Genomic DNA, 17503 nt, shown 5'->3' with positions numbered 1-17503 from the left:
GCTCATAGAAAGAAGATATCATTCCAAATCCGAAAAAAAATTTGATGAAAAATGAGCCCCCTTTAGATGTTAATGGCACATAGTAACGCCTTACCTATCCCTCAAAATACAAACTAACAACCTTAGCCAGTAGAGCAACAGAAATTTGAATCAGAACTACTACAGCACCTCTCTCACTTAAATTGGTGGGCAAACATCGACTAAACCTACACGAAGACTCCGCCACACCAACCAGATGAAACCCTAGATATCAAAAATCGAAAGGGAAATGAGGAAAAGAAAAGATAAAAGAAAAAAGAAAAACTTATTATCTGAAAAGAATCTATATTATGTTACATTTCCCATTCGGGTTTCCATCCATCTAATGCTATCTAAGCGCTAAATGACACAACCGAACCCGACATGTCTCCGCAGGAATAAAAAGGAAAGGTCATCACGAAGATTCGCTCGAAACTGGAAAAGGAAGGAACCTCACACGACTTAGCTGTTTTAACTTGGAGAGAGCTTCTCGAGAATTTCCCAATGCGAGGTGAATGTACACGGAAGTTAGTAGGGCTTCTCGACTATTCGCTGACATTACCAGTGCTTGATTGACCAACTCGAGGGCCTTCTGAAGCTCCCCATCCATGGCAGATTTGGCAGCAAGATTCACATAAAGGGCTGCACGGGCCTCCTCAGGCTTGAGGAAGGTAAGAATCTGCGGCTCCTCAGACCGTGAGATAATTGAACTAACAGGGCCTCCTCCATTATTTGTTTCTTCACACTCCGAGTTCTTTACCACTCGCCATTGCTCAAAGTCTTCTTCAGTGAATGGGAGCCTCATGTTTTTACCTTCCGCTAAGTAGACAGACAAATGCTCAGAGGCTTCGCTTGGCCTGTTTAGCAAGCAGAGAGCCTCCGCTGCATACATATGACCTAGAAAGGCATAGACCCTCGAACAGTCAGGAATTTGCAAGAGAGATCTTGCGCACGACAAAGCTCCAATTGGATTCTCCAACTCCAACTCGACAAATGCTTGGTTAGCAGTAACTGCCTCCTTGACTATCTTGTTTTTCCTTCGAGAAGTTTCTTCGTAAATGGAGAGTGAGCTAGAAATCAGCTCCTGGCTCACTACTGCCTTTTGCTCTTTTGTGTCACCATTTGAAGTAACTTGACTAAGTCCAAGGTTCATAGCAGATAACTTGGCCTCTACACCTTGCAAGATCTTGTGGTTTACATTCCTGGTTTCACTTGAGTCATTTACCTCTGAAGAATCAAGAGGCGAAGACGAACTGCTGTGTAGACCCGATTCGCAAGAACTCAATATGTGGAGGGCATTATAGAGGCATAGTCGAGCGAGGGAAAGAGATAGCTTAGGCTGTCCATCGTTACTGCTAATAGACCAATCAGTTTTTTCAGCAGAATGTGAAAGCCCATTTCGGGAGCTCTCGTCTTTTATAGCAAGCCGCCTCCATTTGCCCTTGCCTATAACATACAGTTTCAGTTCCGAACTTTCCAAAGAAACTCCGCCATTTTTTAGAAGGCCCATCTCTGAAGCCATGAGACAACACTCAGCAAGACGGAACCAAAACAGGGGCTTGTTATAGAAAGCTGTCTGAGCCTTAAGAAGACAGCGAGCAGCAAGAACAGGTTTCCCACTGGCCAAATTCTGAACGCCACAGTTATAAGAGATGAAGAGTGACTTATCCTGCGAGAGAGTGGATAGCCTTAGAGGCTTCTCCTTCCGAAGAGAGGAACTACTAGTCAAGGCTTTGGTGAAAAATATGCTCGCAGTATGGAACTTCGCCAACTCATGGTAAATACATCCAAGATTGTTGAAGAACATGCTCCCAATAGCTCCTTCAGTTCGATTTTCCAGAGCCATCAAAAGCTTGATTGCTTTACGGTAGTTCCCACGAGCATACTCAAGCTGTGACTTCAGGAGGATAGCAATGGAGGAATCTCCACGTGCATTCATGGCACCCTTGACCTCTCGTTTTGCGGCTTTCAGATTCCCAGAGAGCAGCAAGAATCGGACTTTGTAAAGTTGCAACTTAAGCTTAAGATCCACAGATGGAAGAGACTTATCGAACACACTCCTCGAGAAGTTGTTTGAAGATGAGAGAGCCTGTGAACTCCCTAGATTATGCCCACCAATGTCCAGCGCTGACATCATAGATTCATAGTCAAGGGTCTCATCGGACAATGTCCTTGCCAAAGACTTATCTGAGGTATTTAAACCAGCGCTTGTCCCTAGATCAGAATTATCAGCAACTGCTGAATTGCTGGGAACTGATGATGACTTCACAACTAGGTTAGCAGACTGTTGCTGAATTGCGGTCCCATTGTCGAGAGGTTTTTCAAGATAATTGAGTACATCCTGGATATCATGACCCAGCAAAGAAAAAAAAATTACAAAGGCCACAATATATGCAGACAATGCATACTTTTGCAACCAGAAAAGACAAAATCCAAATCTTATGAGCTGTAAAGAAAGACCAATATCCAGGAAAGGATGTGCAAAGTCACAGCCATCAGATATAAATCTGAAGTGAGGATCAAAACCAGCGTGTACATTGGAAATATCAGTGTAAAAGCACGCCTGATACACACCAGTTCTGCCCCTACCAGCATAAACTTTTAAGAGAATATGTTGCTTAACTAAGCATGAACACAAACGTTTCTTGCTGCATCCTCAGTTTAACATGACCCAGCAAATTTGACCCAATAATGAAGGGGTCACATGCTGTCCTGAAGCAATAATGATATATAAACCTGGCCCCAGTGCAAATAAAGGACTACTTGAGAAGTTAAAACTTACCGCAGATTTTGCTATGTCATGACAGGCTAGGGCCACATCCAGTAACAAGAGGCAAATATGAAGAGCAATAGTCTGCAGACAATTTAAGAGTGATTTAAGACATCAATAGAACCAATCAAGCAGAGACAGATGGTGGAAACTCCATATCCTTTATACCTCATCAATTGGTTGTATTTTATTGTACAATGGTTCGAGAATTGAAAGCGCCTTCGAATATTCAGATAGGTGGAACCAAATGACTGCCTACATAAGAAAAATCATTGGACATGCAAGTCAGTTTGATGCAAAACAAAATTACTGAAGAAAGTAACATGATATCATCAACTAGACCAATTTAAGAAAAATAATACTCCGAGATAACTGAGGTGACATACAATGTTTAGTATAGCCACGGAGTGATCAAATTCATCCACATAGAAGATACTAGTATTATTCGCAACAGATATTTGATGCTCTGGAGCTGAAGCATTTCCCTTGCTACCCAAGGTGCCCCTGCTACCAGCATTGCTAGTGGCCTCAACCTGTTCCAAAGATGTACGGGCAAGCACTTCACTCTTTCTCTGAATCGACACCCATAGAAAGAAACTAAATCACCATTAGGTCAAAAACAGATACAAGATTCTGATCCTCAAAAGCTTAAAGCACAGCATAATCTTTAGTTCACATCATACTCACGTGTCTTACAATTTAAGAGGCAATATATAATAAAATCTATATCATCTAAACTTGAGTAGAAATCCATCCAAAGTGACAAACTTTGAGATAACAGAAAAAGTAGCATGCATTTAAACCCATTGGCTAGTCATACAATTTGGAGAACCAAAGTGAGCATCACCTTGAATTTAAAAAGAAAGACCGCATTATCCAGAAGTAGAATGAAAGTTTACAATACATACAGCATCTTTCTGATATATCATTTGTGTCTTTCCACGGTGAAGATGGCAAGAGTACAATACCTTGACATCACTAAGTACTTCAATCAATCTCCTCGGATTTGAGCAACCATCCCAAAAGAATTCTGTGATTGCAATATTATGAAGGACCTGCAATTGTAATACCAGATACTCAAAACTTTGACCAAAATCATTGGACCAGAACAGCCATTTAAGCATGTCATGCATGCCTTGATGATACACCAGAAGGAAGAGATGGACACATATGAAATTCAACCCAAACGTGATGCAGCATTTCTACTTGCATAACTGAAACAAAGATTATAGCACTGGAAAAGGATAATGACAACAATGATTCTAATGCATACAAGTCTTCTATAAAGAAAAGATCTATCGGAAAAGACAGAATACCCGGGTATTCATCCCGAGCATCATCAGCTTGTCCAAAATAAGCTCAAAAATCTCAATATCAAAAGAAGATTAAACAAAAAAAAAAAAGATTTAATTTCATGCCGCATTCTCTAGCAGCCCTACCACTCAAGCATCAAAACACTCGCCTAAGCAACTGTTTTTAGCACAATTTTGTGAGCATCAACTTCAATCAGCATTTGAAAACTACTTCAAATGAACACTCGGAGCATATACAATCGACCACAAAACTCCAATCAGAAACTGAAAAATCAACTTGAATCCTCGATCAAGTTCAAAGTCAAATTATTCGAACCCACTCGAAAGCAGAGGAATTCACCCAAACGGACACTCAAACATGCACAGAGCTAAATAAATGCACAGCAAACGAGGGGGTAAAGGACCTTAGGATCGTGCTCCTTCTTCTGCGCCAGCTGATGCAGGAGCTCGAGGCACTCAGTGTACTTGCGGGACTGGAACAGCAGGGCGGCCTCCTTAGCAACAGCGGAGAACGGGGCACCTTCCTCGTCCGCCGACGGATTCACGACCGAATTGGACGTTGCTGACGAATCTCGCGAATCCATTATCCGGGTTGATCAGTGGACAGCGAGTTCAGAAATGCCAAACCCTAGCTGGAAAGGATGGGATTGAGTCGAGGCGGAGGGAGAGCGCTGTGAGATTTGAGAATCCGCCAGCAGAAATCCGGGGGAGAGAGAGAGAGAGAGAGAGAGAGAGAGAGAGAGAGAGAGAAGAGGGGCTTATTGGCTGAAGATCAGAAGAAGAAGATTGCAGAGAGAACGAAGAGAGATATTTCGTCGAAAAAATTTGGAGGACTGATGAGAGAGAAGCGAGAGAGAGAGAGAGAGAGAGGAGTAGGGGAGGAAGAAGAGAGGTTTTTTTCCAAAAAAAGAAAAACATTTTAGTTTCGTATTTGGGGATTTAAATTCAATTTATTGTAATGTGTAATTTATGAAATAAATATCAAATCTAGTTTGCAAATAACGAGAATATGATTTAGCGATAAATCGACCTCAAAAATAAATGTACTCTACTAAGTTGATGTATGAAAGGATCTCAATATGTCCAGTAAATTAAAAACGTATCATAATCTCATAAGAAATCAATTAATATATAAAAAAAAAGCCCATCTATAACAAAAAGAATTATCGTTTTTTATAATGTAAGTTAATTTCGTGTATTTAAAATTATATACAATAGGAAAAAAATATATATTATCGAGATGGAACGTATTTATTATTAGCTTATTGAAGTTGTACCCCTCCTAGAAACATGATCTTTTTTGTTGGGAATATAGTCAATTGCATGGTAGCTCAAATGTTGTCAAGTCTACATGTAGTTCAAAAACTGCCCATAATTCATGTTGTTGATAATCAGACTGCATAGTCGACTTAGATCCGTAAAATAACTTGGAATTATCATTTTCGAAACACGTCGATACTCTTGGGATTGCCCGAACTATAACTAAGTAATCGGGCCCCTGAATCGATGAATCGACTTCCAATGAGCCAAGCAAGGTTTTCGATCATTTTCGATTTGCAAAACGTTGTTGTTCGTTCAAAACGGGATCAAATATATGATGAGGACTACAATTCCATGTTCCATATAAGTTTACTCCCAAGCCCACCTCCAAGTCTTCTTTCCCCTCCGATAACTTCAAGCCCAACCCCAGCCCAACTGGCCCAGGACCAGGCCCAGGCCCAGTCTCCTTTTTTCTTTTTCGATTTTTCGATAGATCAGTCTCCATTGATAAACCTCGACAACCTGCAACGTCCCTCGTTCCTCTTTGCATCCTCAGAAGCTCTGTGTCTTTCCGTTCCCTCTCCTCTTCGATCCCACTTCACGGCCACGATTTGATCCCGAAGCCAGAAGGAACTCCTCGGTCTCTTCAATTCCGCAGTCCAAGGAAATCAGTGATCGAATGGCTTTCTTTGGTTTCGGAATTTTTTTTAACTCTGTTCCATTTAATTCCACTTATCTTCAATTCAACAATATAATTATTACATTTTCCTTTTTTATAATTTTTTAACAATTCAATTCGATTTTTAATACTAAATTCTCTCAACTATTCATTACTTTTTTTCAAAATTCGACAATACAATCATTACTTTCTCTTAACTATTTATTATTTTTTCCACTTTTTTTCCATAATTCAATAATACAATCATTATTTTTTTTATTTTCTCTCCACCTTGTTATTATAAACTCAATTAAATATATATAAATATAGTAACTCTACTCCATTTCCAAACGAACGACCTCAGTCTGATTCTCTTTTTTCATCAGCTCCCTCTAGATAGATCGATATGCTTAATTCAGCTCGGATTTTCCGGTTAGTTGACGAAGGGTCGGTGAAAGAGCTTCCCTGGGTGGGGCCTTTAGCTAATCAGAATCATTTGATGCTCGTTGCATCTGAAAAAACTTCAGTCACATCAGACCATTTCTCCAATTTTTCATTTTGCGGTACTGTTAGATACTCGGATAAGTTTATAACGTGGAAATGGGATGTTAGTCGGGGAGCACGACCGAAAAGATAGCGACTTTTGCTGGAATTCATAGGAAAAAGTGGTGTCTTTTAGCATAATCTGGAGACTTGCTGAGGTATTGGTGCATATAGAAAGTTAAGCGAAGTGGCAGGGAGGGAACTGTCAATAGTGAATGATACTACCGGAGGGGTTTCCATCACATTTCCTTTCCCATTTCTTAGCACCAAACGCGGCCAAAGCAGCTAGGAATGCTGGTAAAGGTCAACATGCTGACCGAACATTTCATTTTGATCTTGTAGTTTTCTTGTAAGACTGTACTTGTGCTGGATTATTTTGTTAATTTGCCCAATGTTCCTGATTGCGTGCATTATGATCTCAATCGCATGTATAGTTTAAGGCCTTTTATAATAGCTTTAGACTTAGGTAGTAGGTGGTTCTCCACTGCTGGGCTCTTTTGACAATGTTCAAAGCGGTTGTGTCGGTTATACCCACAGTCATATGTACCACACTATGTTCTTTATGTAGAAGGTTGTCATTTGCATTGTGAAGCGCAGCAGGAGCTCCACTTGGTGTTTTAATTACCAAAGCCAATTTTATATCATCACAAGAATCTTTACAGAATGGGTTATTCTCTACTGGTTGTGTTGCATTCAAGTGTAGACTTGTATAATTATATGTATGAAAGATCATGTGCAGATAATGAACAGAGGAGGAGGAGGTGGAGCACTGGGGAGTGGGAGTATGTTCGGAAATATCGTTGACAATTTCAACCACCTCGTGAATGTTGCTAGAGTATGTTCGGATCCCTCTAGTTAATTAGTTATGGGGAGTCTTTGCTTTTGACGATGATTCATTTACCTATAGGACTATTTGGTCATTGTTACGGTAGAGGACATTCAATTGAGCATATAAACGCATTTTCCACTAAGTAGCAGCATGGGACATATTGTTACTCACTGTTTCGATAAATAGTGAGCTGTATAATATCCGTCAAAAGTGATCCTTTTCACCAGTGATCAACATATGATCTGAATGTGGCTGCTGAATTCAGCTGCAAATCTTTAGTATGTACATAACACCTGCATTTGACTTATCTATTTCTGTTCTGACGTACTGTAGGTGAATGATCCACCAGTCAGAAATTCACAGGAAGCTTTCATGATGGAAATGCGTGCTTCAATAATGGTCATGAACTCTCATTTCTTGCATCCTACGATTTAGAGGTGTACGTGCAGAGAGTTTCTTCCCTGTCCTCAGCTGATGGTGAATAAGGAGTTCCAATTCTAGCTTTCATCGGCAAATGAACCTGGGAAAACGTATTTTCAGGACATCTTAGGCTTAGGGACTAATTACCTGATCCTAAAATGAGTAAAAGCCATGGTGCAACCCTACCTTAATGCCCGGACACTTACTTGGCTTCTACTTGCTACCTTGCCTGACAGGTTCAAGCTGCTGATTCGCTGCTCAAGTTGGTCCCGGAGTTGAAGCAAACAGCTTTTTTTTTTTTTCTGGATTTGCTTCTTTGAATGACCATGTTGAACAGAGAATATCAGAGTTCGACCAACATGGAGAAAATTCAGATCGTCTCTTATCTAGAATTGCAGAAGAGGCAGCTGCAAGTCTAAAGGAGCTTGAGTCCCACTATTACTCTCACAAAGGGCACATCAGACACCGGAGCCATGAACTATGTCCGTGACTGGGGAACACCTAGAGGCACATTTTACCTCTGTAGAGATCATAGAATGCATTAGCATGTAATTTAGTGCTTCATGGAAATGTGTTTCGAACTTCCCTCTGCACAACCGTTTCTCTGGCAGGGAGAAAGCTTGCTTGCTGTACTATTAAGCAGGCGTTGTCTGTCAAGAGAAAAGCCGAAAAAGTTTCGGGCATATTTTGCATGTTTTAGTGTGCTTAAGTTTGGTAGAGAAATTCCTTTTCGTTTATTTTCCTGTTTTTCTTGATTCATAATTCAGATCTTTTAACTTTTTTTAGTTCAAACACGGGCCGAAGCTCGATATATTGTTAGAAGCAAGTTCAATCTTCAATCAGCAGCAAAATGTCCCTTCCCCAACAGAGAGAAAATACATGCCCAACTGAATCGGTGTGAGATTCCCTCTGTGCATTTGATGAATAATTATGTGCCATCCTCGTCAAATAGCCCTAAGATACAGCGAAGACCATGTTGCTTATGCTATTACAGTAGCAACTAAGCCAGCACCCGCAAGTCCACCTTGGACACGAGCTTTTGATCGTAGCCCCAAGTTAAATGTCCAGAACTCTTGCGTTAACAGAAGTTGTGATATCCACTTTCTTTCGGCCTTCAAGGGCTCTGAAAAGAAAACAATCAGGAAAACAAAAGTAAATATTGTGTTGTAAATGAAATGAAGTATGATTTCGTTTGACAAGTCATCAATAAGTTCAACTGACATACAAGTAGAATCATATTTACACCTTTACCGGTTTCAAGATAGGACAATGGTCGAATTACCAACTAAAGGAGACCAATGCCTCGGCGTGACTGCTTTGCAACACCTTCTTTTCCGTGCAAAAACCAACATGTTCAATCGCGCCAGTATGTCCAATCACGAGCCAAAATGCGAGGAAGAAAGTTCGGCAATTCTGGCCGTCAACTGAAATTTCAGTTTTTTTTTTTTTGTCTTTTATGAGTGACCTACCATAGAAGGTTAGCAGGTCATTTTTTTTCCTTTTTTTAAATAAGAAAATCCCCACCCACCCAAAACCCCATCCCATACCTAGAAGAACCCACCCCCTCTCACAAAGCTGAAGTGGATAGGGTCCACCACTCTCTCAAGTATTTGAATCCCACAAAACACTACCCTGAAACCCCTAATGGTCAGCTTAAAAAAAATTAAATACGAGTATAATAGTCCAAATCACGGGCACGACGGTAATGAATTAAAATACGACAAAGCGTCGTACATATGACTCAGGGCGTCATATAAAGAAAAAGATGAGAGTGCGATGCTAATGAACTAAAATACGACGAGGCGTCGTAATGTGACTCGGAGCGTCATACAGAGAAAAAAGATAAGAGTACAATACTAGTAAATTAAAATACGACAATGAGTCATACACGGTCTCAGGGCGTCGAAGAGATGAAAAAGACGAGACCGCGACACTAATGAATTAAAATACTATGAGGCATCATACACGTAACTCGGGGCGTCGTATAGGGAAAAAAGACAAGAGTACGACCCTAATGAACTAAAATACGAAGAGACGTCATATACGTTCTTGGGGAGTCATATAGGGGAAAAAGGATGAGAGTACGACGCTAATGAAGTAAAACACGACGAGGTATTATACACGTAATCCGAAGCGTCGTACAGAGAAAATAGATGAGAATGCGACTCTAATAAACTAAAATATGATGAGGCATCATACAGGTGAATTGGGGCGTCATACATTGTAGGTGGGGTTGTTCCAATTGTAGGTGCTCGCTCGATTTAAGGGAAAGGGGGGAAAGCAAGAAAAATTTGTCAAACGGTTGATGAATGTGGTCAATAATTTGGGCATGAAGAAATGTGAACGACGCAAATTAGGCAATGGCAATGCAATCTGATGAATAAATGGGGTATATGATGCTGTGGAAGGTCTTCTCATTTTGTGTGGTCTACAATTGCAATAATTTTATGAATTAGGAACAAGATTGAAGGTTAAATTTACAAATATGCACATATGGCTTTCTCTTTTCACTTATTTACTAAAATAGTGGATGACCACCTCGGTCTTTGGATGACTTTCCAAACTTCGGCCACTATTTATTCTCGTTTTGGGATATTATATACAATTATATGAGCGGGTATGCCCAACATCTAATGCTGCTAAGTCAAGTCATTATTAAGATGTGCATGACCTACTTTATATAGCTTTCAAGTTATATTTATTTTTGAACTGGTATAAGTTATGGCTATATTACTCGATTCTGATATTCACGAGCATGGATGGCATAACGCATATGAAGTCAACTGTTAATTAATTATGCAGGCAACTATAGAGAGTCAAAATTTATTCACGAAATTACATCTAATAGGCTTATGTACTCGGATTTCTAATCCTTTAGTTCGCGGTCTTCTACTTATGTATGCAAAAGTTAAATTTAAATTAATTCAACTGGATTAGGGGGTTACAAGTAATGGAGATTACTCAACAAATAACATCAGAATGAAACTCATGCACTTATGAACAAGCCAAATCTCCCATTTTCAGATTGAAGGACTAGGTACACAGACCACGAACATTGTGTGCACAAACATTTAGATACATCACAGCTTAATAACAGAGAACACAGGTTGCTAAACTTGATAACAGTAGACTCCCATTTTCATATCCAGTCAACTGTCGTTGAGGTTAGTGGGTTGGCTCTAGGAATTGTCAGAAGAAGCGATTTTCATGTTAGAGATCTGTCTCAAGATAGCAAAGGCTTTGGATAAAATGTTCTTTGAGACTTCGACGTTTTCCTTTGTACGATTGTTTCCTTCGTACTACATAAATACTCCATTTTCAAATTGAAGGATAAGGTACGCGTATCACATAAATTGTGCCCACAAACAGTTGGATACATGATATGCTCCTCACAGCTTAATAATAGAGAACGCGAGTTGCTGATTTTGATAACAGTCGACTGTCATTCTCACCTAAAGTTTATTGTCCTCGAGGTCGGTCTGGCACACAATTCACAATACAGACTTCCAGGACAGTCAATTGTCATTGAAGTCAGCTAGTTCGTATATTCATCCACACATTTCGAATGCTATTATTATATTATCGGATACATATATATATATGTATACAAGTCTCCTCAGTTGGAGATTTCCGGTTGTCAAGGGAGTTGGCCCTATGAATGGCATCAGGACATCACGACATTTCACTTGACGATTTGTGCACATAACTGATAAGGGCATATACGTTCCGATCAAATTGTACGTCAATGGATCTAACAAGGACATATATGCATTTTGTTAAAACGGAGCAGATAGTATGCAAACCTGAACATCCAACCTTTTCTTCTTCATCAGAAGAAGGTAGAGTATAAGTAGCTGGAGACACGTTTTCCAGCACCAAAGAGAAGACCAATGGAATTAACAAAATTGTCTTTAACTTAATAGTACTTGACAAGATTAAAAAGAAAAAAGAAAAAAGAAAAAAAATTCCGCTAATTGCCGCTCAATTGCATCTATCTGTTGTAAATACTCATCAAAGCTACCTGATTTTGATTTTAGTTGCTCCACAAATACCCTTAATCCTGAAGTGACATCTCTAAATTCTTTGTACTCTTCGGCAACTTTCAAGTTCATCTTCTCCAATAGTTCTAGTGGATTGTTCGTGCCCTAAAAGCATATACCCAATACTCTTGTCAAAATTCAGAATGGAAGAGCTAAGAAGTAAATGAGGCTCCAAAATTCAGAATTACCATTAATCAATCATGACCATTCCTGTGATTAGGTATCAATCAATCCCTTGGTTCATCATAGCCATGAAAAGGATAGATACTTGTCTCATTTTGAACAAAAATCAATACAATAGCAGAAGGGATACATTCAGTAATCATCCCAAAGCAGTGAAGTAAGTGCAGCGAGCCTGCGACACACATCGCCTAAGAAAGCTTTATGCATAAATTATGATATCACTCAAAAGATCAACTTGCATTGGCATAACCATTCGAGCATGATTAACTACACTTAATAATTAATCAAGTAAACCTTTCAAAATGCATATAAGATCCTCAGAGCACGATGTTATAGAAGACAATTTTAAGTTAATAGCCTTTCAAAATGCAAATTAAATTAAGGGCAAGGGTACTGATAGAGCAAGGGAATTTCAAAAATGAGTAGAACTGAAGGACACCTCGTGGTAGTTAGATAATGAAACAGAAAGATTTTACAATGAAAACGCAAGAATTAAGCATAACCAATAAAGGATTGCATTCAGAGCGTCAAGTAGTGATCTGTAAAGCTAATACAGCAAAACCTCCCTTGATTATAGAGCAGGTGAAGCTGAAGCATCGAGCTTGGGCACATATAACGCAGTGAAACGAGGAAATGGAGTACCTTTGAGGCCTGGGCGAGCTCATCAATCTGAGCCCATGGGAAGACTTCCAATTTCTCCTCGGTATCACTCCTGTGGAGTGCCGTGAACCTCCGAAGCTAATGCTGTGTTTGATTTTAAAGTTAAGTAGAGTTGAGTTTTGATTTTAATTGGATTGTAATGATTGTGTTATTGAATTATGAGAAAAAGTATGAAAAAGTAACGAATAGTTAAGAAAATGTAATAATTGTGTTGTTAAATTTTGAAAAAAGTAATAAATAGTTTAAGGAAAGTAATGATTGTATTGTCGAATTGAAGATAAGTGGAGTTAAGTGGAGCAGAGTTAAAATTAAAGTTAAAATTTGTTTGTGAAACCAAACAAACCATAGCTTCTTCAATAAGGGCTTCATCTTCGGCAACACAGAAAACCTAGCAACAGTGAGGAGACACCTATTAGTCGGAATCGGAATCGAAAAGCACCTGTTGGTAACTCGACAATCAGAGGTCAAGCAAGAGATTTCCGGAGTAAGAGAGAGATTATGGAAAATCGGGCCGAGGAAGTGCTCGAAGCCGAAATCGAGCAAGGACAGAGGCAGAGTTAAGCAGCTTAATGCCGCCGTGTGAAGCTCATCGGAGCTATGGACCGATCGGAAAAGATGGAGGCCGGAAGAAGATGAGATCAGGGGATAGAAAGGGAGGGGGCGTTTATTTTGTGAGGGGTGTATTGGGATTGAGATGGGATCTATTTGTTTAGCTGGTCTGCAATCTTAACCGTTGGATCAAAATTAAGAGTATGTTTGGTATTACAATTGAGTTTTGATTTTAATTGATTTGTAATGATTGTGTTGTTGAATTATGAGAAAAAATGTGAAAAAGTAATGAATAATTGAGATAAAATAATGATTGTGTTGTTGAATTGTGAAAAAAATAATGAATAATTGAAAGAATTTAGTATTAAAAAATTAAATTAAATGATTAAAAAAATTGAAGAAAATGAAAAAGTAATAATTGCGTTATTAAATTGAAATAAATAGAGTTGAATTGAGTTAAAAAAATTTTAAAACCAAACTGGTGCTAGAGATCCTACGGCTCTGACCTTTGACTAATTTTTCAGTTAATTGATTCTAAGAATTTCGCAAGGAAGTTTCCCATAAATAATGTGGACATTTTCCACAACAATTGGCAACCAAATTTCCATTAACCGAAGACTTCTTCGATCGTCCCAGCAATCTATCTTTTTCTATTTTCTACGGCAAGAGTTTGGTCTGCTATATTTTTCTGCCTATTTTTCCTTTTACACGTCAACCGGGACCCACCCTTTCCCATCTGTCGACGACAATGATTGGGTGAGACGTTGACGCTTTTCTCGGCCATGTCTTCCCAGTGGGGGTCCTCACCGTACCTTATCACGGTGACGCGCAAATATTCTCCAGGAACCGTAGCTTCCATGAAGATGGGATGATCTTGACCGTTCGCGTTGATCCATGAGGATTCTAGAGAAGTTCACCGAACTTCGCGATTCACCGTGTAACTTCTCCTGTCTTTGGCCGCTTTTTCCTTTTCCATCACTCACCTGCTTTAATCGATGGGCAGCCCGCTCGATGAGTATACATAGACTGGTCAGTATGTGGACTGGTTTAATGAAGATCTTTATGTTTTCAATTTCTGATATTAAGTAAAGATTTACTGCTGTTGTCGACCTAACCTCTAAAAGTATAAAAATGGACTCCGATTAAGACTTGTATTAAACATTTATTTAAATAACCTAGTATCTGAACAGCGCTAATGTTTTACTTGGAATGTCCACATACAGTAAATCCATTCCACAAATATTATTGTAGTAGATTTATGTTAAAAGAAGAATTGTGTGTTATTCTTCAATGCTCCTCCAACATTTCTTTCAAAGTTTGTTCATATGTACTCATAATAATAAAAAAAAGAGAGGAGGTATATTCAGATACATAATGTCTCATCTCTTATGTTACGGAACAAGAAATGAAATTAAGATCTTTCTTATCTTCACGACCGAACTTATCATTAATTAATTTTCCATCCAATCTACCGGGGCATAATTACTTGATCGTTTTGATCTTTATTACTTCAATTGAACATCATGTAACGTGCTTCCAAACTTTCCCTTTCAACACCAACTGAACTAGATTATAATCACGCCATTTCACATTTGGACGAGCGAACCCCTACCAATTCATATTTTTTTGACTCAACACGATATAAAGGTCATCAATAAGTAAAGTTCTTGAGCTACACGTGAGATCTTCACATGCATGTCATTTTTTTTCCCTGATGGTGGTCCTTCAAATTTTCATCATTCTGACTAGTCGAGGGGGCAGAGTTTTTGTCTCAATACATCTCGCATGGACATGGCTTCATACGTACACAGCATGCGGAGTATCTGAAAAGAATCAAAATTAACTATCTGTAATCATCAATCGGTTAAAAGGTTTACTTTATCGATAGAAAACATACGTTCTTTCTACTATAGTTAGCACGTGTGTGCATTTTTTTTCTTTTGGATCTTTTGGTATTGATGAATACCTAGCACTGAAAAAATCATTAATAATAAGCTAGGGTTGTTCATATATATATATATAGATCGATCGCATTTTAGTACTCGATGCTAAAATTTGCGGAATAATAATGCGAAACCAAGTTTGGAGGATGAAATTTTTTTTTTCTGGGTAAGGTTTTTGGAGAATGAATTATCTATACAATAAGTTATACATCCTTCGCTTAACATGGATATAATAAAGGGGTAAAAAGCAGGAGAATCTTTACAGTACTGTGCTATATAATTCAAGAAACACTGTGCACGCATTGTGGATTTTGGAATCGGATGATATCAAATCTGTTTGAATGCAGATAATTGCATCTTTTTCTGCATAATTGAGATATTTGGTAGTCACTTCTGTCTGTCTAAAAACTTTCCAAATCCTTTTTTTGTTTTTGTTTTTGTTTTTGTAGTATTAGATCGAGTGAAGATAGATAAATTAAACAAGTACGGCTTTCCTACCATATTGGATGAACTATATTACGTACGCCTACCATTGGGAGATTATTCGCTAAACTCTAATAGTTTGTTCGGATAACAGAGGGATGGGATGGGTTTTGAATGAGTGCAGTAGAGATGGGTTACGAAGGAATTTTCTCAACCCATCATAATCCTTGTTTACATAACATTAGGGAGGGAAGGAATGAAAATTTATGCATATCATTTGATCATTAAATTCATCTTTTTCCGACTATTAAGAAGATTCATGAGTCAAGTACAATGAAATTTTTTTTTTTGTGCGAGAATGTTATCTACTTGGACTCACCTAATACAAGCATTACGCAGTTCTCATCTTCAATTTCATGCAGCTAACTACCACATACACATAATTCATCGGACCAAGGTTTCTTCATAAAATCATGAAATTGTTGTACGGGCGTTCGCACACAATTATATACATATACATATTTCTTTTATCTTCCTCTTTTTCATGAAAAATTTTGACCGATGAGAGTGAAAGTAAGAATTGTCGATCAGTTGTCTTAACCTTCCAAGTCTCAAAATAACTTTTTCTGTGTGACTTTTGAATGGAATAAAGCAAAAATACAGGTTAAACTTATATATATAGAAACTTTAAACTACAGATTATATAATCTATACACACATGATGATCAATTGATGGAGTCGTATCGTTGATCAAATAAAGACGACCATGGCCATATATTCTCTGATTATTAATCAGATAATAAAATAATGTCTAGTGCTTAGCAAATCAATTATAATGAAACGCAGTCAGTCTTAACACTTGTCATATCTATGTCGCTAATCAAACTCGACGTCTATGCCTATTATATGACCATTGTCTTGATACTCACATTTTTTAGGAAAAGAATGATTCAACAATGAGGAAAAAAATAGTATTCCTAATTAATATCGATCACCAAATTAAATAATATCCATCGAAGAGAGAAGCTAGGTTGAGCAATTCTGAAACCTCGTTCATAGAAAGATTTTACATAGATGTCCTTTCACAAACTAACCGGTTAAGATAGTCCACCATTATAGGTCCTCGTAACTTTTTTTTTTTTTGCCAAATACGGTTCATTTTCGTCTTTCATAAACTTCACCTCCATGACTTTCCATAAAACCCGCCCAAACAAAGTGAAGGATAGCAAGTTATGAATACATTACTAGGCGTTGATATCTATAGACCTAACTGATGATCAATTGATGGAATCGTATCATTGATCAAATAAAAACGACGATAGCCATATATTCTCTGATTATTATTCAGATAATAAAATAACATCTCATGCTTAGCAAATTAATTATAATGAAACACAGTCTATTTAACACTTGTCATGCATATGTTGCTAATCAAACACAACGAATATGCCTATTCTATGACCATTGTCTTGATAGTCACATTTTCGGGGGAAAAAATTATTCAACAATGAGGAAAGAAACTAATATTTCTGATTAATATCGATCAACAAATTAAATAACATCTATCGAAGAGAAGCTAGGTTGAGCAATTCTGAAACTTCTATAATAGAAGCAGATTTTATATAGATGTCCTTTCACAGATTAACCGGTTGAGATAGCCCACCATTATAGGACCTCGTAACCTTTCAATCTTTTCTTCCTGTTTTTTCTTTTTTTCTCTGCCAAATACGGTTCATTTTCGTCTTTCATAAACTTCCCCTCCATAAATTTCCGTGAACCCCCGTCCAAACAAAGTGAAGGAGAGCATTTTATGAATACATTACTAGGCTTTGATATCTATAGACCAAACCGAAGCACGGACCGTCATGGACTTAATCAAAATTTGTGGCATGGT

The 17503-nt window shown here is 38.3% G+C and overlaps 1 protein-coding gene and 1 pseudogene across 2 annotated transcripts; one reads left to right on the top strand and one right to left on the bottom strand.

Moving 5' to 3' along the window:
• Positions 1-4975, bottom strand: LOC116199983 (CCR4-NOT transcription complex subunit 10). 2 transcript variants are annotated; one of them, XM_031530605.1, is made up of 6 exons: positions 4506-4975; positions 3757-3843; positions 3175-3360; positions 2957-3043; positions 2801-2872; positions 1-2359 (listed from the first exon to the last, which is right to left on the bottom strand). In XM_031530605.1, the coding sequence occupies exons 1-6, from the start codon at positions 4683-4685 to the stop codon at positions 434-436; spliced, it is 2538 nt and encodes an 845-aa protein (XP_031386465.1). In that variant the 5' UTR covers positions 4686-4975; the 3' UTR covers positions 1-433. The 2 variants fall into 2 exon arrangements, with proteins under 2 accessions (XP_031386465.1, XP_031386466.1); XM_031530606.1 differs by having other exon boundaries at positions 3175-3321.
• A 1934-nt stretch (positions 4976-6909) lies between these two features.
• Positions 6910-8545, top strand: LOC116201399 (annotated as a pseudogene).
• The last annotated feature ends 8958 nt before the right edge of the window (positions 8546-17503 follow it).

The sequence above is a fragment of the Punica granatum genome, chromosome 3 (assembly GCF_007655135.1).
Source record: "Punica granatum isolate Tunisia-2019 chromosome 3, ASM765513v2, whole genome shotgun sequence".
NCBI lineage: Eukaryota > Viridiplantae > Streptophyta > Magnoliopsida > Myrtales > Lythraceae > Punica > Punica granatum.
Note: the sequence above shows the minus strand (reverse complement) of the source record. Positions and strands in the feature narration are given on the sequence as shown.

What these genes read in the sequence shown, in the direction of transcription:
- LOC116199983 (XM_031530605.1), bottom strand. Translation starts at nt 4,685, where the DNA reads ATGGATTCGCGAGATTCGTCAGCAACGTCCAATTCGGTCGTGAATCCG. An exon ending in AAGTACTTAGTGATGTCAAG is followed by an intron (nt 3,361 to 3,756) that starts GTATTGTACTCT and finishes GTGTCGATTCAG; the next exon opens with AGAAAGAGTGAAGTGCTTGC. An exon ending in CCGTGGCTATACTAAACATT is followed by an intron (nt 3,044 to 3,174) that starts GTATGTCACCTC and finishes TTTCTTATGTAG; the next exon opens with GCAGTCATTTGGTTCCACCT.